The sequence below is a fragment of the Gossypium hirsutum genome, chromosome A11, assembly GCF_007990345.1.
Source record: "Gossypium hirsutum isolate 1008001.06 chromosome A11, Gossypium_hirsutum_v2.1, whole genome shotgun sequence".
Taxonomy (NCBI): domain Eukaryota; kingdom Viridiplantae; phylum Streptophyta; class Magnoliopsida; order Malvales; family Malvaceae; genus Gossypium; species Gossypium hirsutum.
The window spans coordinates 14,787,871-14,812,575 of NC_053434.1; the positions used below are offsets into that span (position 1 = coordinate 14,787,871).

A 24,705-nucleotide genomic window follows, 5' to 3' on the forward strand; every position below is an offset into this window, starting at 1 on the left:
AGTAAGTAAAATAACAGAATAATAAAATAAAAAGAAAAAGAAAAATACTAAAGCCAAGATATCAAGAAGTAAAAGGAGAACCGACGGTGGTGGTTCATACAACCAATTCAACCACAAACAAGATATCAATATATCAGTTACATGCAACCATCTACCATGTACAAACGTCACCTACTTATCAACTCAATCCATGCAAATTCACACATCCATGAAAACATCATCATATGCATATATATTTATATGCTTAAGCCAATATTAGCCAATTTCAATTGCCATTTACAAAATGAATTATCAAATAACATAAGCCAACACTTTTGGTCAAATCAATTCTGACACATAACAAAAAGACCAAGTCCCTATACATGCCATAACTCAAAATAATGTAATCATAAGTACCCAAAATGATAATTTGATAGTTGAATGGATCTTCGACAGTCTTTGATCCCCGAGCTGGCTTGGTGACACTATAAGACAAGGAAAAGAAAGGGAGTAAGCTTTAAAGCTTAGTAAGTTCCTGATAATCTTTTTATGGTTCACTAAACTGGACTACGATCACGAAAAAGGCAAGCGCACCTATCGAATGGTAGTATAGCTATGGTGAGTCTAGAATATCGTATCCATAAGGACTAAAAGTACTAGTATTAATTGTCTTTCAATTATTTAGCCTAAAATAAAAGGGATTTGTTTTAATCTAAAATTAATTAAACTAGTTAACTAATGAACGCGACAAAGAGTGAAAAAAATAATCTAATAAACCAATGATAAGGACAATACCTAAGGCAGAATCCACCTAAACTTCACTTATTATTTTGACTCTGAATTAAACTATTTATTCACTTGTCCTGATCCATAGAAATCCCTAAATTATGTTAATATCTCTTTTGAGACTAAGAACAACTGACTTTAGTTTGATTAATTGAAATCTCTTCCTAATTAAAACAGGGCCTTTTGCTCCACTGAATAAGCACTTCAAACTTAAATTAATATCCTGAAAATATTAAGGCAAGAATTAAGAACATATAATTAAGAACAAGAACAAGTATTTATCGTCTAATTCAGATAATTAAATAATAAGATCCATCGTAGGTTTCATCCTCCCTAGGTATTTAGGGCGTTTAGTTTATAATGTAATAGGAAAACATCTCAAAAATAGGAAAACAACAAAATATAAAGAAACCCAAAGACTTTGAGAGAAATTGGAGGGAGATCTTATTCTTGAAGGAAATCCTACTTCTGAGCTGAATCTGTTGGTGTTCTTCATGTAATTCCTGTGTTCTACTCCGCGTGCCCCATTAGGTATTCTTCTAGTGTGTTTATATAGACTTTAGAATGCTCAGAAACCCTAAAAATTAGTTTTTTCTACGTGTTTGGGAAGCAGGGAGCGATATCGACACAGGATGCCACATGGGCATGTGGCTAGCCTATGTGGCTCACACGGGCATGTGCTCAGCCCGTGTGGAAATGGTCTTGGCTGTGTGGATCCTTAAATCAGCCCATTTTGTCCATTTTTGGCCCGTTTTCTGCTCTTTTTATTCCCCTATACTCTCCTAAGTATAAAACATGAAATTAAAGGATTAAGAGCATCAAATTCACTAAATTAGATAATAAATTATCCAAAAACATGCTAAGCATGGGATTAAAACATGTTATATTTATGGTTTATCAGTTCCTATACAAATAATAGGCATCATAAACACATTTTAACATATATTTAACATAAAGTAAATTAACATAAATATCATTGTGAATTCATAATCAAGCTTAGCATAGATGTATTTAAAATCTTAACATCATAACTCACTCGATTAAACCAATCCGAGGTTTTATCACATATCGAGCTCATTAAGCATGAGTTTTGTGTACATACCTGTACCAACTTGCAACAAACCATTGTCTTCCACAATATACTATAATCTTTCATAAGTTTAACATGGTCGTTAAGTTACCCGTTGAACCACTTAGAATACTAAAGGATACTTAGGAAATCTCACACACATAGAATTATACCAATGCCATATCCCATATATGGTCTTATATAGGGCCTCATATCGATGCCAATAGCCCAGCTATGGTCTTACACGAATTCTCATATCGATGCCATATCCCAGATATGGTCTTACATGTAATCTCAACTAACTCTAATGTCATGACATTTGTATCCTAACTATTCCTAAGGTTAAACTAGGATATTTCTCACTCGTCATCGATTGTCGATTTCATCCCAAGATTCAATCATAAATTCATACAATATTAAAGTACTTAAAACATAAATAAACAATTCATTATTTACATACGAACTTACCTCAGTACCAAAAATAGGAGAAATGGATTTAATCTTTGAACACCTTATTCTTTTCCCGATAAAGATCCGAACTTCGTTTTTCTTGATATATAATAGCAATTTTAGCTTATTTATTATTCATATTATTCAATTTAGTCCAAAAATCATAATATGGAAAAATTACATTTTTACCCCTAAACTTTGACATATTTACAAATTAGTCTCTATGCTCGTAAAATGAAATGTACTCGATTTCTTTGTTATCCAAGCCTAGTCGAACAACAAACATGCTCATATTAGCCCAAATTTTTCATCAAATCATATTTTTACTACCCATTTTATAGCTTTTTACAAATAGGTCCTTTTTAGGTATTTTCATGAAAAATCACTTAGTAAAAATTGCTTATTACACATCAAACTTTCATTTTCTACCATTAAACATCAAAACACATGCATGTCACACATTGGTAAATTTTTAAACATGAACCCTACTTCAAAACAATGGTAGAAATAGAAAGATCGGGTGATAACGACTTCAAAAACGTAAAGAGCATTAAAAACGGGGCTAGGATGCACTTATAATCAACCTTGAAAGTTGAAAAAACCTTAGCTATGGTGAGCTTGAGATTTTCAGCCAAGTTTTGAAGAAAATGGACAAATTTTGGCTTAATTTTCCCTTTTTATTCTTTTATTAACCAAATGACCAAAATGCCCTTTTTGTCTTTCTTTGAAATTTTATCTCTCCATGTCTATTTTTGTCCACTAACTTAACAAATGGTCTAATTTCCATCTAAGTACCTATAATTTAAATTCTCATAGCAATTGGACACCTTTAACATGTAGAACTCAATTTTAGCACTTTTTACAATTTAGTCCTTTTTACTAAATTAAGTGCCCAAACATCAAAATTTTCGAACGAAATTTTCACAAAATCATTCTGTGAAATTTTAAATTTTAAAAATATAATAAAAATAAATTTTATTGCGTCGAATTCGTGGTCTCGAAACTACTATTCTGACTAGCCCTAAAATCGAGCTGTTACAGATTCCCTGACCACATTCCACTGTAGTTAATAGAACTAAGTATGTAAGCCATCAACCCTCGGAGCTTTAAGTGATGCCATACCAAATAATGCATTTTAAACTTCATAAGTAGACAAATTTCGACCAAGAGCTTCTAATAAAGCAGGCTCAACAGTAGGAAACATATTTTTAATAGAGAAACTACCCGAACTAGGTGCACCAACAATATACAATCTCTTATAAAATGAAACAGCTTTGTATTTTAGCCTATCTTCATCATAACACCATGACCCATCCTCTAACTTCAGGGCTTTAATCTGATTTAATCTTCTCCTTGTATTAGCTCAACAATGAAAGTACTTAGTGTTTTGGTCATTGAGTGACAACCAATCACTTTGGGATTTTTGTTTCCAAAGAAGCTTATCATTATCGAGCACACATTCATGTTTTTGGAGAAATACAACATAATAATCTGGAATAGTATTTCTCCTTTCTCTTGTAGACCTCCTTAATGGCATTTGTTCTTGAGGTTATTGAGTTTGTTCTTCTGGAAAAATTACCTTATCTTGAATAGGGAGTTGTTCAACATTGTCTTGTTAAGGTTCTGGATTCACTTTTTGATCAATGATAGGTATGAGAACTTGAGAATCGTCAAAAGTGATAGTAGGAACTGAGTTAGAATCCAATTCCTCCTCAAAAGCTATGTCTCTAACCTTATTTCTCCTTCTAAACTCAGCATCATCAAAAAATGTTGCAGTTCCCGTCTCAAAAATATTCCTAATTGTGAGATCATAAAACTTATAGCCCCTAGATCTCTTATAATAACCAATAAAGTAGTTGTTTACTGTTTTGGAGTCCAATTTCTTTTCATGTGGCTTATAAAGCCTTACCTCAGCTAGACATCCCAAAATGTGAAAGTGCTTTAAACTAGGCTTTTGACTTGTCTAAAGCTCATAAGGTGTTTTTGGATTTACTTTAATAGATACTCTATTCAGCATATAAGTTTTTGTCTTTAATGGTTCTGTCTAGAGGGATTCAGGTAAGGTAGAATGCACAATCATGCTCCTTACCATATCCTTAAGAGTCCTATTTCATCTTTTAGCTACAACATTCATACTAGGTGATCCTGACATAGTGTACTGTGAGACAATACTGCACTCCTCTAGGAATTTTGTAAATAGTCCTAGACATTGTCCATTTGAGCCATCATATCTATCGTAGTACTCACCACCACGATCAGATCTAACATTCTCAATCCTTTTGTTGAGTTGATTCTCAACTACACCCTTATAAGCTTTGAACACGACTAGAAACTGAGATTTTTCATGAATGAAATATAAGCACCAATAACGTGAGTAATCGTCTATGAATGTTGTAACGGCCTAATTTTCAGTGGTGTCGAAAATGGTGATTTGAGATCACTAAATCCGACAAGTAAGATTGAACAAGATAGTAATTTAATATTTATGAGTCAAGTAAGAATTTAGAAGAATTTGTGAATTGGTGAATTTAATGAATTAAAAGAATTTATTAGGTTAAATGGGTCAAAAAACGAGGTATTGAGACCTCGAATTTGAAAATTGAGCCATAAATATTTTTATAAATATTTATTGAGTTTCATTTAGTTAGTATTAAAGTTTGGTTGAGAAATTTTAACGTTTGGCTAGTCAATTAAATAAAAAGAACTAAATTGTAACAAATGCAAAATTTGCTAGAAGGATTAAATAGCTCAAGTGTTAAAAGAAATAGGGTTTAAAGGGCAATTAAGCTTAAAAGTGAATAGGCTAGACGGCAAGGGCAAGAAAATCAGCAAAAAAATAAGGAAAATAAGGGCAAAATTGGAAATTTTACAATTTTAACATATAAAATAAGGACAAAATTGAAAAATCTAGAGATCTCTTCATATTTTCTTAGCTAAAACACCATAGGAGGTCTGGAGAAAGCTGGTTTTTCATATTTTTACATCATGTGAGTTTAATTCTTGCTTTTTCTTGATAATTTTTATGTTTTTATGACTTTTACAATTAGGTCCACTTATAGAATTCATTAGTTTTTGATTTGATGGGTGAAATTGGAAGTTACCCTAGATGAGTAAGGGAATTTTATAATGAATTATTATGAAATTTAAGTTCTAATTTCATATTAAGGTGGTTTTATTAAGTGACTTTGATAGAAAATGGTATTTAGGACCTAATTCTGAAAAAGATGTGAATTATAGGTTGGTGTTGAAATTCAGAATATCAAAGGTTGTGAAATAGTTTATAATGATAAAATAAAGTGTTAATTGAGAAAAATTAGTTCAAATGATGGGTGAATTGAGTAGGGACTGAATTGTAAAAACTATAAATTTTAGGGTAAAAGTGTAATTTTAAAAATTGAAGACCATAAATTGTGAAGTGAAATAGAAAGGAAATAAATGCTAATGAATGAAAATATTTTACATTATAATTCAAGAATCCAAAGAAGAACGAGGAAAGGAAAAAGTTGCGGAATAGTTCCTAAATTTTGAAATCTTCTACAGATCAGTCGGGTAAGTTCATATGGTTGAATTTACATGTTTATTTGTGAATGATTGAATGATATAATGTGTTATTAAATATGAATTTGTTGTGGGATTTTGAAAATTATGTTAAAATGAAAGAATAAAGATGGAAATTCAAATTAGGAAAAACACAGGATTGAGTACGTTCGTATCATGACATGTGATGAATTGACGGATAAGACCATGGCTAATCAATGGCAAAGTTGTGAAACGTAGGTATGGTATCATCCATACTGAGTTGTGAAAGTAGGTATGGTATTATCCATACTAAGTTAATAAACGTAGGTATGGCATTTCCCATACCGAGTTGTAAAATGTAGGTATGGTATTTCAATGAGGAAAACCATACTGAGTTGTAAATTGTGGCATTGAGCAACGACGTACTCAATTTCGTAAGCCGTTTCCTAATTTGATAATAAGTAATACAAGAGGAGTAAACCAAATAAAAGAGATTGAGTAGTTGTTAATGTTGAGCTCAACTATATGAAGTATTATAACCGTGGTTATGAATGGCAGAGAATTTTAGTAAATGTTTTGTTATTGTTTGGAAATATTATGTTTGGTAAGCATTACTTTTAAACCTATGAACTTACTAAGCTTCAATAAGCTTACTTGTGTGTGTTTGATATTTTTATGTAGATTGAATTGAAGTGAAGTTGATAGATCGAATCAACACAACAAGGCACACTATCCAGATCAATTCCGTAGCTTATTTTTTATGTTTAAAAATTTATATGGCATGTATAGAGTTTAAATGAAATGAAGTAAAGATGTTATAAACTAGTTAACAATATTTTGTACTAAAACAATTTTTAGTTAGTAGCAGTAGTTTGACTTTGAAAATTCACGATAAAATATGGAAGTCGAATTAAAGGTTGAATAAGATATGGAATTAAAGCCTATTGAATCTAGTTTCACATAGAAGAAATGGTGTAAGCAAAAGACTTTCATATTAGGATATACTTGAATTTTTGTGAGATAAGGTCAGAGTGATTTCGAGCTCCCCTGTTCTGACTTTGGAAAATCATTAAAAATTGTAAAAGAATAATTATGGGTTATAATTTATATGCTTAAAATATTTAATGAGTCTATTTAAAAAAAACAAACTAGAACATCATACGAATCCCGTATGAGGAGATAATGATTTTTTAGTGAAGAGGGGTCAGAACTATCGGACAGCAAAACAGAGGAGAATTTAAAGAATAAACTGTACTTATTGGCTAGACCAAAAATTCTGAAAATTTTATGGTAGGAAGATATGTGAGTCTAGTTTCAGAGAAAATTACCAGATCTTAATTTGGAGTTCCATAGCTTAAGATATTAATAGTTTAGTGACTATGACTCGAGTGGACAGCTTTGATGTGAATATAAGTAAATAATGGAATTTTTGTGTAATTATTCTATAAACTTCGGTAACATCTTGTAACCTTGTTCCGGTGACGGATGTGGGTTAGGGATGTTACAAATGTTATGAAATATTGTTGACCATTCCAAGATGCCATAGGGAATGATGCACAAATATAAGTATGAATTAATTCTAAGACGTCTGAAGATCTGTTGACACCCAATCTTTTGGTTTTAGTATGTTTTCCCTTAATGCAATCAACATAGACATCAAAGCCCGTGAATTCAAAGGGCTTTAAATACTATCAAACCCAAGGCATTCAACTCTACCTTTTGAGATATAACCTAAGCGCTTATGCCATAATGGTGCTAAATTTTCCTTGTTCAATTTGTATTCAATACCAATTCCGCATGCAATGTTTCATTATAGGATGCAACTGTTTCTAGCAAATAAAGGTTGTTTCCGAATGAACAATAACATCCAAATTTGTCCAACGAAAAAACAAAAAGTAAATTTCGTCTAAACGACGGTACAATAAAAGTGTCTTTTAAATCCAAATAAAAATCAATTCCTAATAACAACCTAAAATGCCTAATTGCTTCCACTTCTACCAATTTTCCATCGCCCACAAAGATGTATCTTTCACCATCACTTGGCTTTCGGTAAATCAGGCAACCATATATAGAAACACTTATGTGAGTAGTAGCACCACAATCTATCCACCAAGTGTTTCTAGGTACTGAAGCTAAATTCACCTCAGAATAGACCAAATTAAGAATTATACCTTTCTTTGCACGCCAGGCATAATATTTGACACATTCTTTCTTCACGTGCCTAGACTTGTTACAAAAGAAACAACTCTCTATAGCTTGTTGTTGTTTGTTTTGAGTTGGACCATTAGCAGCTTCATTCTGATTTTTTTTCTTGCCCTAGTCTTTAGGAAAATTGGCCAAATGAGCATTGTCAAACTTATCACGCTTCAACCTTTCTTCTTCTTGCACACAATGAGAAATGAGCTCATTTAAAATTCATTTCTCCCTTTGAAAGTTATAACTCATTATAAATTGACTGAACTGTGCAGTAAGCAATACCAAAACTTTAAGAACAAGCAATTCCTCAGAAAGCTCAATCTTAAGTGCCTTATGTCTTGAAGCAACATAGGACATCTCCATAACGTACTCTCTCACGTTTCTTTGACCCTTATACTTCATAGATGTAACACCCCTTACCCGTATTTGACGCCGGAACAGGGTACGAGGCATTACCTGACTTAATCACTAATCATCGTATAAAAACCGATTCATAATTAATAACATAATGAAGACTATCTACATTAAATGACTTTATACAATAAAGACCTTCAAATAACATAGGTCAGTATTTTAAGCCAATTCCTAGCAACTTAATAACAATTAAACGAGTCTCCATACATGCCAAAGACTTAAAATACTTTAAAACTTTTATATATAGATCAATAGTTTGATAGTGTGATTTAACCTCCGGTGACCTCCAACTCGAGCTAACATCTGCGACACTATGGGAAAAAGGAAAGGAAGGGAGTAAGCATTATAGCTTAGTAAGTAAGTATGTAAATATTAATAAACAATACATTATCATAATTTAAACAAAGTCACAATATGTTCCCGGAATATTACCATCACAAACACACATACTTTCACTATTACAATCATAAGCAGATTCAAAATAAGCTATCTAGCAGAGTAGAAGCAACTAAATTATTTATTTCTGAAGCTACAGAACTCCAAATTACAAACCGTTAATTTTCCTTGAAACTAGATTCAAATATTTTATTACCTTAAAATTTTTAGAACTTTTGGTCTAGCCAATTAGTACAGTTTATTCATTGAAGTTACCCCTGTTTCACTGCTTAACTGTTCTGACCACTCTTCACTACGAATCGATTTTCTCCTTGTACAGAATTCAAAGGATGTTCTTGTTTATTTCATTTGAAACTAGACTCATTAAGGATTTCAAGAATATAAATTATATCCCATAGTTATTTTTGTACAATTTTTAATGATTTTTCCAAATCAAAATAGAGGATCACATAGTCATTCTAAACCAGTCTCTCAAAAACTTAAATATCTCATAATATAGAATTCCTTTGCTTGCTCTGTTTTTGTTATATAAAAATACTCATTAAACTCTAATTTATATCTCTTTCAGTCTCTGATTCAATTTCTACTATTTTTGGTAAATTTTTTTATTCACATCACTGCAACTATCCAGAACAATTTTAATGTCAATTTTGATCTTTCACACTTCAATTGTATTCATCACTTTCCCATAACAATCTTTCCAATTTCCAATCACATATCGAGCATATTGCTCATAAGTTACACACGTATGTACTTACACTTATCATCACAAAGTCATATACAATTTCATTTAATCAATTTCCCAGTTGAACGCTTCGGAATAATAACAGATACGCGATGGTATCGCACACAGCCCACCTTTAAAATCGAAGCTCTCTTGTACACATAGTGGCCTTCACTTAGCACCACTCGTGTGACCTAGCTCGATTTTACACATAATTTTGGCTCTCTTGTACACATGGTGAACACTTAGTACCACCCATGTGACCTAGCCAGTTTATCTTGTAGCTCTCTTGTCTACATGGTGTCCTTCACCTGGAACCACGTATGCGACCTAGCTACATATATCCCGTAGCTCTCTTGTCTACATGGTGTACACATAGTATCACCCATGGGACCTAGCTACATCATAATATCTCCTAGCTCTCTTGTACAAATGATGTGCACTCAGCACCATACATGTGACCTAGCTACATACCATCCATATCATCCAATCTTTCCGAAGGTTCAACCGGGATTTCTCTCTTTTTCTAATACTTGATTCCATACTTCCAATAGTCAATCATGATTCAAAAATCAGCTACAATACATAAAATATGCTGAAATACAAAAACATAATAAAGATAATGTATTATTTACATACAAACTTACATACTTTCTCATTTCCATGTCGAATTAATATTGAACATTTAAATCATCATAATTATACTTACTTTCAACACCTCGGAAATCATAGTAAATATATCAATTTTACATTGAAACATGCATAAATTAATGCTTATTATACATATGAACTTACCTCGATACTAAAACGACTATTTTACCAACTTTCTCGATTTTCGATTTTTCTCCCATTCTAGATTCAAATCTCGTTTTCTAGGATCTAAAAAATCATATTTTACTTATTTAATTAATTTAATATTCAAAAAAGTCCTTAACTCAAACTTTGGAAAAATTACAATTTTGCCTCTAAACTTTTGCATATTTATACTTTTGCCCCTAGGCTCGAGAATTAAACTTCATCCCTTATTCTTATGTTTTATGACATGCTGATCATTTTTACCTTCTATGGTAACATCAAATTCTCACTCTAACACATAGTTATGAACAATAACAACTTTTACCGATTAAGCCGTTTTACTCATTTTTGCTTAAAACCGCTTAGCAAAAGTTGTTTAACATAATTTCAGCCTTCATATTCTACCATAAAACATCAAAATAAACACATTTCACTTATGGGTATTTTTCCAAATATGAACCCTAGCTTAAATTATTACCGGTCAATTTTGGCTTTATTTTCCCTTTTTATTTCTTTTAGTTACCAAATGACTAAAATGCCCTTAAGGCCTTTCTTTAAAATTTTGTCCTATTCATGCCCATTTTTGTCCAAACGAAATATAATGGTCTAATTACCATTTAAGGACATCCTCTTTAAACCCCCATTTCAATCAAGTACTTATGAATTAGAACACATATTTTGCAACTTTTACAATTTTGTCCTAAAAGTCCAATTAAGCACTTTATCAGTAAAATTACTTAACGATATTTTTACAAAATATTTTAATCAATAAATAAACCTTAAAACTTAATCGAAATAAATTTTTTGACTTCGAATTCGTGGTTCTAAAACCATCATTCCGTTTAGGCCCTAAATCGGACTGTTACAGCAACTTCTGCAAATAAGCCCTAATAGGCAAATTAAACATGAAATCTATAAAGTTTCTTATCAATACTCTAACACATGCATCTAATCACTCGGTAAATTATAAAAATTAATCGAAATAAACTTTTCTATCTCAAATTTGTGGTTTCGCAACCACTATTCCATTTAGGCCCTATTTCGAGATGTTACAATAGATATCAAAGAAGTCAGAAGTGATGTTATCATAACCTTATCGTTTTTAGTAAAAAGTTTCTCAATTTCGTCAAGAAAACCCTTGGCCTGAGTAATCTTTCTAGATTTTATGCCCCTAAAGGCTTTTGGAATGCTATGTTTTATGATCATTAGACTCATGCGATTTGAAAAATCACACCTCTCAAAATCCCTTTTAAAATTAAGGATGCTTTCCGCGGTGAGAGGTGCGAGTTGTTTTTCCCTTAGTATAATGTCTATATCCATACAGCCAAGCACTATAAGTAAGTGCCTTTTTCATTCCTTAAAATTAGTCTCATTAAGCATGGGTATAGAATTTATATTAGTAGATATTGTGGTAGCAGAAGATGAACTAGTTGAATATAAAACAAAAATAAATAAAAACAAGCTCACGTCAATATTCATAAGTAAACAATATATTCACGATAATGGTTAATCCCATCTCAAGATACTAAACACAACATTAATATCAAGTCTTTGAATAATAATATTAAAAGTAAACGATACACTTGTTGTAGCAATCTAACATTGACAATAAATTATATCAAACAATAAATCAATCTTTGGACTAACTTATTACTCACATAAAATACCTTATCATTGTCACACATTTATCGTCACAAATGTTGTTGAAATTTTGCCAAATATTAACTTCCCTTTGGGTCGATTAATAAACGTATGAATCCCAAAAATATATAATCATTTTAATATTTTAAATATTAAACACTTAAAGCCAAAATATGAATTTATTTGTTTCAAAATATTTATCTTAATCTCAACTTTCAATCAAATCAAAAGATAATCATATATATATATAATTTTCCAAAATAACATGCATCACATACCTTGAATCAATCAAAACATGCATATATTACATATTTATATATAATATATTTATATATAAACAAAACACACACATATATATATATATGAATCAATACTGTCAATTTTTTTTAACTAAATGCCATTTAGGATTTTAAAATAGAAATTCAAACACAGGATTTGCAAATAAAAATTGAAACGCAACAATGAATTTCAAACTAAATTTTTGTATTAAATTTAGTCATTCGGTTAAGTAATATTATACAAAAAAAATTAATATAAACCTTCAAAGACCAATATATATATCTGAAATATTAAACCTATGAAATTTCATGAATTAATCATTCAAAAAAGAAAAAAACTTAATCAATTCTCAATAATTCGATATGACAAGGCTTGGATGCCACTTGTTAGAATCGTTAAAACCTTGATACAAAACTTAATAAAACAAGATCTATTATGTAAAATCATCAAGAATAAATCATGAATAAAAACTAGATATGAAAGCGTACTTGAATCCATCGATTACTTGAAATTCAGATAAAAATTGTTCTCTATTTTCTAAGGATTAGATATTAGAAAAGTTATCTTATTTGTAATTTGGGGACCATAAACCTAATAATTTCTAATTTGCCCATCATTCATTAAAAATTAGTTACGAGAGTATCTACACATATTTGACCCATATTTTATTTAATAATTAAACCCAATAAACATTAACCAAATTACACTTCTTTTAATTTGGGCTAACCTATTATGATAGTAAATAATAACATGTAATTACCTCTTTATTTTATATGTGATGTCTATATTTTTCAGTAGGATATATTCTATACACACAAATCCCAAGAGAGGCTCGAGATACATAAAATTGAACTCGCAAATGACGTGCTTCTTTATAAACAGGTGTGGCGGATCCTCACTATTTCCCACTCTTTAGCTCAATTCATTCTACTTAAGAAATATTTCACAAATCATGATTTCCTTTCTGTGCAGCCGCAATCCACTGACTCTTGGACAAGGAAAAGCATACTCAAAGGACGGGACATATGCCTCTGGGCTCTCGATATTCAAATTTGGAAAGGAGACAAAGTATCCATTCATAACAATGGACCAGCGCTTTAATCCCAACTCCTATAGACTCTACTACCACATTTGTTTCCGAACACACATTAATGGAATCAACAACACATCCGTGATCAAATGGGGGAAACATAGGAGCATGAAATCTTATCTCGAGGGTTTGCTTTAACCACTGGACAATATCGTTATGTGTGGAAATTATTAATAAAGTGAAGCCTATAAACTCCTTTCCAACCAGTATCAAGTGGACACTTCGACAAGCTCTCATAATGTTAATTGGAAAACCCTTTGGAAAATACGACTACCCGCAAAACTACTTATTTTCCTTGGGAAACCTTGCCATGACTATCTTCCATTTCGTTTCCACCTTTATCTTTGGCATATTATTGTACATATGCAATGATTGCTCTGTAATCAGGGCAAAGAAACTGTAGATCACCTCTTTCGCACCTGCCCTTTCGCCAAAGCTATATGGTTTGGTTCTTCATGTTCTATTTGAATGGACCAACTCGGCTTCTTTGATATGAAGGAGTGGATCAATCACTGGGTCAAGCAATACCAAGCATCAGGACTCAGTCAACAATCTATGTATAATGCTTGGATACTCATCCTGTGGCAAATTTGGAAACACAAAAACCAAGTATACCATGATAATCAGCAACCAAACCCCATGACAGTCCTTGCCTGCGTAAGTTTTTGCCATCAACAATACATGATCCTACTTCAACCACCCTCCCAATTCAATCGACACTGCCATCGGTAAAGGATTTAATCAATATCCCTAGGATCTACCTCGCATATTACGGATCTACAACAACGATCACCCTCCCCCGACTATCTCTGGCATCCTTGCGTTCACCTACAACTACGAATCATCTACGTTCCAGAGGCGCTTTTGCAATAATAAGAGTAAACCCTTCGCCTTTGTGTATGGCTACATTCTATGCAGGGCAACCCAAACTCCACAGCCAACTCCTCCTAGCCAAATCAATTATGTTGAAAATCCAAAGCGACAGAGTCAGGAGCTTTCATTTATTTTGTCCGCAACGAAAATGTGAGAAACTGCTTTGTGGACAAGTGACGGTCCACTAGAAAATTGAACCCATACGGCATGAAATCTAAATCCTACATCAAGGAACAACGTTCTCTAGTATACCTTACAGGCATTCGCTTTCTTTTCAACTCTTACGTTTTGCTTGTCGAGTGGCCACCATGAAAACCCAAATAAACTGGACATATCCACATAGTATACCTAACTAACTAGCCAATAGGTTTATTGTAATGGCCTAAATTCAAGGTTATCGGAATAATGGTTTCGTAACCACAAATTCGATTTAAAGAGAAATTTATTTCAATATTTTTGCATGAAAATTGATATGATAGGAAAATCGTATGAAAATATTGATAGAAAAATTTTACCGATTTAGTGGTTAGTTAGAAAAAGAAATTATTGAAGAAATTATTGAAGAAATTGGGTAAAATAAGGTATCGGGACCTCTATCTCGTAAGACCGAGTCGAAAATAATTTTATAAATATTTATGAAATGTTAGTAATGTGGTATTAAAATTTCGTTAGGAAATTTTAATGTTTGGATAGTTAATTAAATGAAAAGGACTAAATTGTAAAAGGTATAAAAGTAGATGGGATGATTAAATAGCTTAAGTGTCCAATGAGAGAGGATTTAAAAGGAAATTAGACCCAAAATTAATTTGGGCTGGACGGAAAAGGCATGAAATCAGTAGGAAAATTGATAAATTAAGGGCAAAATTGGAATATTGCAAAATTAACTAAACAAAGCTAGGACTAAATAGGAAATATCTAGATTTCTCTTCATTTCTCTTCAATTCCAGCAGCTAAAAATGCCATAGGAGGGTTCTCTAAGCTGGTATTCCATAATTTTTGCACCAAGTGAGTTAATCCTTGCCTTTTTCTTGTAATTTTTGTATTTCTAAGACTTTTACAACTAGGTCCTACTATTAAATTCATTAGTTTTTGATTTCATGGATGAAATTGAAAGTCACCATGGTTGAGTGCTGTAAGTTTATGATGAAATAGAATGAAATTAAAGTTTTAATTTGTTTATGAGATGATTTTATTAGGTAATTTCAATAGAAATTGATTTTTAAGACCTAATTGTGAAAATGTTTGGAATTAAAGTCTATTGCTGAAATTTTGATTCCTAAAGGTTGTAAACTAGTTTAAGGTGATAGAATAAAGTGTTAATTGAAAAAAAATCAGCTTAGTTGAGAAGCTAATTGAGTAGGGACGAAATTGTTATTTATTAAAAGCTTAAGGGAAAAATGGTAATAAACAGCTTGCACTAAAACAATATTAGACAGCAGCAGTAGACTAACTTTGAAAAATCACCATAAATTTTAGGAATCGAATTAGAAGATGAAAAAATATGAAATTAAATCTTATTGAGTCTAGTTTCTCATAGAGAAACGGTGTAAGCAATGGATCTGTAAATCATGAGATATAATGAATTTTGTGAGACAAGGTCAGAATGAATTCGAGTTCCCCTATTCTGACTTTGAAAATTCATAAAAAATTTAATAAAAATAATTAGGGACTTAAATTTATATGTATAGAATCCTGAATGAGTCTATTTTCAAGAAAAATAAACGGGAACATTATCTGAGTTCTGTATGAAGAGATAATTAATTTTTAGTGAAGAAGGATCAGAACTGTCAGACAGCAGAATAGGGGTGATTTTAAAAAAATAAACTGTACTTATTGGCTAAACCAAAAATTCTGTAAATTCTATGGTAAGAAGATATATGAGTCTAATTTCATGGAAAATTAACGGATCTTAGTTTGGAGTTCCGTAGCTCAAGTTATAAATGATTTAGTGACTATGACTCAAATAGACAGCTTTGAATAAACTATAAATAATAATAATGAAATTATAGAAATTATTGCACATGAACATGAAATGTATTAAATTGATAATTAAATTTATTTATTTAGATCCAGAAGATTCAAATACGAAGCTAGATCGAGAAAAGGAAAAAGTTCAGGATTAGTAGATTTTTGTACACAAACAAGTATCAAGGTAAGTTCATGTAACTTGAATTATATTCTTAAATGCTTGAAATGTATGTTATTGATGTGAATATGATTTGAAAGTTCATTGTATGAAAATTTATGAAACATTGATATATTTGATAAAAAATGGGAAGAAATCTCGGTTGAATGAAAAGAAATTTCGATGGATCTCTGAAAAGAAATTGACTGTAAAAAGGATCTAGCCCGGACGGGTGATCCTATCCTGATATAACTCTCCCGAAGAATATGTGGAAAATGGATTTAGCCCGGACGGGTAATCCGAATTAGGGTCTGAATTTAGCCTGGACTGGTAATTTAGATCCACGCTCATTAGAGTAATTGTCGTTGCAGGGGATTTAGCCTGGACTGGTAATCCCGACAATACTCTATGAGTTTATGTTACAGGGGATTTAGCCTGGACTGGTAATCCCACTGTAAGGATGAGGTTCGCGGGAGTGTGCTCTCTGAAATGAAATGTGCATACATGAATATGAATTGACGGACCCGAAAATGTACACTAAAAGTGTACCTCTGAAAATCCATCGAAAATTCCAAGAAATTCAACGGGATAAATATGAAAAAAAATATAAGGAAATGGAAATCATGGTATTGATGAGCTCATCAATCATAGCATATATTATTGGTACATGGAAATTATTGTACTAACTTGAATGTTGAGTTTGTGCATGTTAGGGTAATAATGCATTGAATGGATATATGAATGCTTATTGTATTGTATTGAAAATATTAGGTAAGTATAATTCTTGTTACATGAGCTTACTAAGCACAAAGTGCTTACCCTATTTCCTTTTCTCCTGTTTTGTAGTGTTAAGAGCTCGAAGGTCGGATTTGGTCGAAGACACATCACACTATCAACCTCAGGATTCGGTATATAAAAAAACTTTATTTTAGAAATTAATGGCATGTATAAGCTAATAAAGTAAATGATTCTGCGAAATGAATGTAAGGTCAGCCAATTGTATGGCTAACAAATCTTGGTTTTGGTATGCGATGATGTTATCTTATAAATATGCGTGAATATATATGCGTTAACCTATATTGAGAATATGTTGAATTGAATTGGTTGATGTGGATTATTTTTGATTTAAAATTTCAGGGAAGATTAAATATTTATAAAATGGGTTATATTGAAAAAAAATTAATTTGTAAACTCTAGTAATATCTCGTACCCTATTTCGACAATGAATACGGGTAGGGGTATTACATTTACAATTATATCTTACTATTGCTATTGTCATAATTACCCCCCAAAAAAATACAAAGTTAGACTAAATAAATCCATAAAACCTTGTCAAGCTTGGGACTTATTGGCAACCCCATTTTGTTAATCAGCGTAAATTTTTACTTTAACTTTTCTTTTTTCCCTTTTTTACAAAAAAAAAAAAAGCATCACATTTGTCACAATGATAAGTCAAATGATGATATGGCACCTCATTAAAATAAAGATGAATATTTTAGATTTTATTGAAAATAATATCATGTGAGGGCGGGTGCATGATTACGAAATGCTAGAACAAAAAACCCAACACTCTTTTTCATTCCTCTGTTTTTCTCTCTCCCACTTTCCGTTTCTCTTTCAGAAAAAGGAAAGTTCAAGCTAAGCTAAAACTCTGAACTTTCCCTTTCTTAGTCTCCTCAGGGACAGAGAAAGATTAAACGAAAGGAAAAGAAAAAGACTTCTTCTTTTTTTTCCCTAAAAGAAAAGTTTATCTTTTTTTGTTTGGTTCGATTCTCTTTAGCCATTTCCTTTTTGCATGTAGATGCTCTTTGGTAGCCTTAACTCGCCACTTCGACTCACTTCAATCCATGGCTAATAACCCCAACGAGTCCCCCGCTGATGATTTCCTCGAGCAAATCCTCGGACTCCCCCACTTCGCGCCTACTGAGACTGGCTTAGCGGGGCCCGACGGTAGATTGTCTGGAAACGCCACGACGGCTGGAGCGCCAATGCTTCTGCAGCTTAGCTCCGGCGGTGGCACCGGACACATCGGCGCAATAGGCGGCGGTGGAGGCGGTGCGTTTCACGGACAGGTTTTTCCATTGGGATTGAGCTTGGAGCAAGGAAAAGGTGGGTTTTTGAAGCCCGAGGAAGCATCCGGTAGCAGCAAGCGCTTCCGCGACGAGGTTGTTGATGGCAGAGCTTTTTCTGTTAAAAACGTAAGAAAAAAAAATAGTAATCTATGAATTCTTTGTATTTTTCATTTAATAATTTGCCCTTGTGTCATTGTGTTTGTTTGGTTCCCTAAAAGGATAAAAATACTGATTTTAAATAGTAATTTCGTTTTAGAAACTTAAGTAAGGAGCTAAGCTAATATTTGATAAATTTCTTTATTTCTCTTTTTCCCACTAACTAAAGCATGTTTTATTGTCCTTGTTACATTATTATTTTTTCTTTTTATTGTCGACTGTGGGTGACAGCGAATTTGTCTGTTTGATTTTATTATTATCATGTTGTTATGTCATGTGTGTTTGTGTCTAATAGCAGAGAAGACGAGAAAGAATGACAAATATTTGGAGCAGGGTGGGTTGGGAGTTACTGTTGTGAGATGCCATGTTTCGGTAATTGACAAAGGAAAGGATACATGAAGGTTCTTCTAGGACTTTTTAAGAGACATAATCTAATTGGCAGTTGATCATTATTCAATTATTCAATCAAGCATGAGTCTGAATCAACTGCTGGTTAGCGGCAAACCTGCACAAGCAAATAAACAAGAGTAAAAAGGAAGTTTTACTTTTCTAGGAGTAGAGAACACATGGTTGAAACTTGAAACTTTCAAGCTAGGGACAGAAAATTTTGTAATATCTCTCCTTTGTGTTGCACCAAAGGCCGTATAAGTGACTGGTAGACTGTCGTTGCTTCCTTAATTTGTATTAAAATTATACTTTTTCAATTGAATTTGGAATATTTTCCTTTGGTAGGTTTCATGTCCCTAGTTGCCAAAATATGTCAACATCTAATAAGAGTTTAGTTACCTGTGGAAGTTGTCAAATTTCGGAACAGTCTTGTTATGTTGGAAAGTGTGGAGAAGTTAAAATTATTACAGAAGAAAGAGGGATCCGAGATTCCTTTTTCTTATTAAAATAGATTGAAAGTATTAGTCACGGTCAAGACATTTTATCATCGGGAGCTATCCGTCAAGATTTTTGTTCATTTTTCCACAGCTGCATGCTTAGAATCCAGATATTTATTTTTAAATAACAATAAGATTGTTGTCTCCTCAATCGATTATCTGCTTTAATGATATTTCTTCATTTACCCTTTTTTTTTTCTTACCTTGACGAGAGGAGAGATGGTGTTGATGTTAGTTGTACCTGCTTCTATAAATTCTATAATTGGTGATACGACTTGTATAACTTTCCAGGTTTTCCATGGACAACCAGTGCCAGCTACTGTTGCTGCTGGACCACATCCACCACCAATGCGTCCGAGGGTGAGGGCTAGACGAGGACAGGCCACAGATCCACATAGCATTGCTGAGCGGGTAAGCTTGAGTGTTTATAAATAATCACAGTAAACATGGGACTGACATAATATATTACAGGGCGGTAATTCAGCTGAATGTTTCTGTCCTTGAAACAAAAGACATGACTAAGTTAGTTCCTTATCTGAGAAAATATTCAAAAGCAACAATTGCTATATTGTGTGTTTTAATAGTGAGTTATTTGGTCAGATAAGGTGTTTAAATGAATTTGTATTTTTAAATACTATTTCTGTTGTTTGGTTGATATGCAATGTAGAAGTAATCTCACCGAAAAGAATTATATTTTAAGAGCATTTTTCTTTGAGTATGTGTATTTCGGCAATGGAAAGAAAAAGATTACTGATAATTTCTATCGGAGAAAAGTCCTATAGACTATAGAGAAATAAGGAAGATATATAAAATCCCTTATATAAATCAGGTTTTGTGCTAGCAGTTGGTGAAGTTGCAGTTCATTGCCACTCGTGTTGTGAAACTGCAAAAGTCAACCTGCTCAACAAATGCTGCATCTATGACTAAACATATTGAACTTTTCTACTTTCTCCTTTGGTACAGTTGCGCAGGGAGAGAATTGCCGAAAGAATCCGGGCATTGCAGGAACTTGTTCCTAGTGTTAACAAGGTCAGTTCCTTTTACTTGAGAAATGATGTGTATTTCCAGTTTGTTTTTAGGCAATATTCTCTGATTACTTTTTTCTTATATTGGAATTCTTATCATCAAATGAAGGTAGTGCTGTTAACTAGGTTGGCAAGAAAAATGTTTTTAAGATTAACTGGTTTATTTTTAAATTTATATTATAAGGAGCTTGCACAGTAGAGAACTGTAATCTATTGATGCTGTCTGTCACAATCTTATGTGCTTCATCTTGTCATATAACTGTGCAATAGTTTTAACTAAACTTGTGACGTTAAAGCTTTTAAACTTTTTAAACTTTATTACTTTTTGAGGGTTTGCCCACTCATTTAAAGCTACCTCTATTGTTTGTTAAAGTCAGTGTCTACAGATGTTGAATGGATTGATGTCCTAATTCCAGAGCTAGTAACTAAATAACTTTACCGTCAACTACTGTTGTATAACCTAGCTAAGTTGATTATTGTTATAGGGATCACTTTGAGACATGGGTGACCTTATGGTAGATTTGTGTGTCTTGGGAGGTAAACCATGAGAAAGTTTAACTATGCACAACGCATCTTACTGCTATTAGTAGTGACATATGTTTCTTTTTGTAGACTGATAGAGCGGCCATGCTTGATGAAATTGTAGATTATGTGAAGTTCCTGAGGCTCCAAGTTAAGGTATCTATAACTCTGTTTACCTGTTTGATTTCATACTTCTTATTCTGAATTTTGCTTTACTGCATATAATAGAGCTGCTTGTTTTTATGGGATCAGTCTGTGGTTCTTATTGCATGAATGTGCATTCTAATTTTAGAAGTTATTCTCAATATACGTTGATTTGCATCTGTTTATTCTTTCTTTTTTACTGAAATACTGCTAAAATAACATACACTTGTAAATGTTGATTTGCATCTGTGGTTCAACTTAACTTCTTTATGGCTTTGGAATATGAATTACAGTAAAAAGTTGGTTCATGCTATTATATCAGAAATTTTACTAGTTCAAAGGGTGATGATGACATAAAATCATTTCTGGTAGAGGGGTTCTCCCATTTAGTGTTTTAGGGTCTATAATGTTTTCTTACGAGCTGGTAAATTGTAATCATTTGAAGGAAATAAAGAGGAATGAGCTAATGTGATTATTTATTTAACAGGTCTTGAGCATGAGTAGGTTGGGCGCAGCTGGTGCAGTGGCACCACTTGTAACGGACCTCCCACTATCGTCAGTTGAGGTAATAAATATAGTAATGATTCATGCATGTGTCACTTAGGATATTGTTATCTGCATTTGGTATACATTTCAGTTAAGGCAATTGAGCATTCCTCTTTGCATCAGCAGGATGAAAGTGGTGAGGGAGGAAGAAGCCAACCAGCCTGGGAGAAATGGTCAAATGATGGCACAGAGAGACAAGTAGCTAAGCTGATGGAAGAAGATGTCGGAGCTGCCATGCAATTCCTTCAATCAAAGGCTCTTTGCGTCATGCCAATTTCACTGGCCACCGCAATTTACCACACGCAATCTCCGGATACCTCCTCTGTTGTTAAGCCGGAAACAAATCCTCCTTCATAAACACCTCACATGAGGAAAAGAGGAAAAGAAAACGGTACGCATCCCATAGTTGATCTTATTCCTCGGTCCCCCATGGGAAAGTAAGTTTCAGGGGGCGCTATCAAAGTCAGATGCCATAACTCTTTGCTTTATTATTTTTTATTATTTGGGCTATGCTCATAAAACAGGGTTTTGATGGAATTGAAGGGAAAAGAATTTTTAAAGCTCACCTTATATGCTTTTGTTTTTCTTTTGTAGGTGTATCATATGGTGGGGGAGACTGTGGACAAAGACGGAAGCACTTTTCTTGTGTAGTGGTGGGGCATGGATTTTTGGGTTTGGTGGGATGTGGGACCTGCAAAAGGAGATGGATGAGATGAGTATATTTACATATTATAACAATAAAATATTACAATATTGATAGTGTTAGTGTAAGTAACAGTGTAATTTCACAGGAAAGGGGGAATGTAGCAACTAAAGTAGAAGAAGGGATAATGGTTGGCTGATTTTATAAAATGTTGATTGGGTTAACTCCTATTAATTAATGAATAAAATAGATGGATTGATTCACGTTTCAGAAAACCCTAGTGCATTGCTTTTACATTGCATGCGGGGAGCCGTCCACTTGATGCTTGAATTTGTAGTGGTTACTTTGTGATAAAGGAAGCGTGGGTAACGTAATTTGACTTGCTTTATCTTTCTGAAAAACAAATCGTGTGGGTCATTGTTGGATTCTATGTTAAATCATTGGACCTAAGGAAGGAAAAAAGAGCTGATGGGTGGGTTGTTTTGGCCGCCTAAATTAGGATCTCTATTTTTAGATATTTGTGTTTCCTTCCAACAGCGGGTCGGTTACCTACCCTGACTCATAACATCTTCACTGACATTAGTTCATTTTCATGTTATCAAGTTCCTTCCCCATCTTCTGGTACAAGGCAACTTGAATCATCTAGTTGAAATTGCATGGAAATGCCAGCTGAAGGGGGAAAAAAAGATCGGTTCAGCTTGAAAATTTTAACGAGAAAAATGCATGGCCACGGAAGCGTCGCAACATCTAAGGTTTTGCATTATTTTAGGCAGCGTTGGCACATCAAAATTTGACTCCTACAAAACATGCGTTAATGGCATTGCTATGCGATTGCAACCAAATACCGATCAACTCAAACACGATTTTTCCACTCAGCTGCTAACCCGCTGGCACTCGCTTTCTGCTTATCTCAACAACTCGTGAATTAGTAACGTACATCTCCGAGTTGTCGAAAATGAAATGAAGAAATTGGCAGTAAGTTACTATCAATTAAGCATGCTAAATTGGAGAATAGGGCAACTTGAAAGGGGAATTTACCTAGTAGTGGCGAATCTAGAATTTTTTGGGCGAGAATAAGCTGAAATACAATTTTAATTTTATATTGGTTTATATCTTAATAATTTTTAAAAAGATTAAATCAAGATTTTAATATTTTTTAAAAGTAAAACTATTTGACCTGTTAATTTTACCATATATTAAGTTGAAAAGAGAGACTAAAAAAACAATATTCATTTTGGGGAGCAGATCCATTTGACTGGACCGCAGTAATCTGCAACCATGACCATAGGAGCATTTACCAACATCTCTGCTGAAAACAGAGGAGAATCAGCAAACTTGTCACACTAATAAATTATTGGTAAAATCACATTTCGGGTCTTTTTTAATTTTAATATTGAGTAAATTGGTCCCTCTCGAAAAAATTGGAGTAATTTAATCTGGCAATCTCAAAAACAAGCAACTAAGGACAATTAATTACTGCAGTAATATTTTTCGCTGATTGTACATAATTTTAATTAGTATAATAACAAATTTAGCCCTTGATATTTACATATTATGTATAAATGTTGGCAGAATGTGTAAATATTAAGTTAAATTTGGACCAAATTGTTAGAATGTATAAACTTTAAGGGTTAAATTTGATACCAAAAGAAAATGTATTATTGAAGAAAAATATTAACATTGTAATTAATTGACAATGATTAAATTGATATGGTTCTTTTTGGAGGGACTGATTTGATCAATTTTAAGATTAAAAGAGAACTAAAAAGTCTTTTTTTTCCTCTATGGTTCTAATTTGGAAGGATTAATTTTATTCATTAAAATGAAAAACAATCATCTCTTATTCTTTGTTCTCTAACCTTTTTTTTTTCCTGACCAAGGAGACCCAAAAGTTAAATTTTTTCCCGATGTGCAAGAAGTTTTAAAAGTTTCTGATAAATAAACAGATGAGAAGTACTAACATCTTTTTGGGCCGCAGGATGATTCGGTTGAGCCTACATGACAGTTGGTTAAGTTAATATTTGACCTGGGCTTGCTTCCTGTACCAGTAATGTTACTGTTCAAGAAGAACCTATTTACTACTAGTCGAGTACACATGTAAATAATATAAATTTATTTAAATAATGTTTTTTTTCTTAAAAAAGTAATAATTATTTGTAAATAAAAAATAAAAAAATAAATACTTATTAATATAAAATTATTAAAAAAAAAGGAGAGTGAGTTATATTTTTTACAAATAACAAGTACGTAATTCCTCAATAACTAATCATTTGGATTTTCAGAATCTCCCTCAAAGAGACGTGAATAGAAACTCGTGACTTGGAGGAGACAATAACGAAAACGACTAGGGCAGTGTTGAGTTCACATGTCCCAAGTG

The 24,705-nt window shown here is 32.7% G+C and overlaps 1 protein-coding gene across 2 annotated transcripts; it reads left to right on the plus strand.

Annotated features, from left to right (window-relative positions):
* The first annotated feature begins 17,845 nt into the window (after positions 1 to 17,845).
* LOC107924573 (transcription factor UNE12) lies at positions 17,846 to 22,591 on the plus strand. Of its 2 annotated transcripts, none has more exons than XM_016855086.2 (7): positions 17,846 to 18,534; positions 19,740 to 19,859; positions 20,412 to 20,477; positions 21,086 to 21,151; positions 21,627 to 21,704; positions 21,809 to 22,076; positions 22,280 to 22,591. In XM_016855086.2, exons 1-6 carry the CDS (start codon positions 18,184 to 18,186, stop codon positions 22,040 to 22,042), a joined length of 915 nt encoding a protein of 304 aa, XP_016710575.1. In that variant the 5' UTR covers positions 17,846 to 18,183; the 3' UTR covers positions 22,043 to 22,076; positions 22,280 to 22,591. The 2 variants fall into 2 exon arrangements, with proteins under 2 accessions (XP_016710575.1, XP_016710576.1); XM_016855087.2 differs by having other exon boundaries at positions 17,849 to 18,534; positions 21,812 to 22,076.
* The last annotated feature ends 2,114 nt before the right edge of the window (positions 22,592 to 24,705 follow it).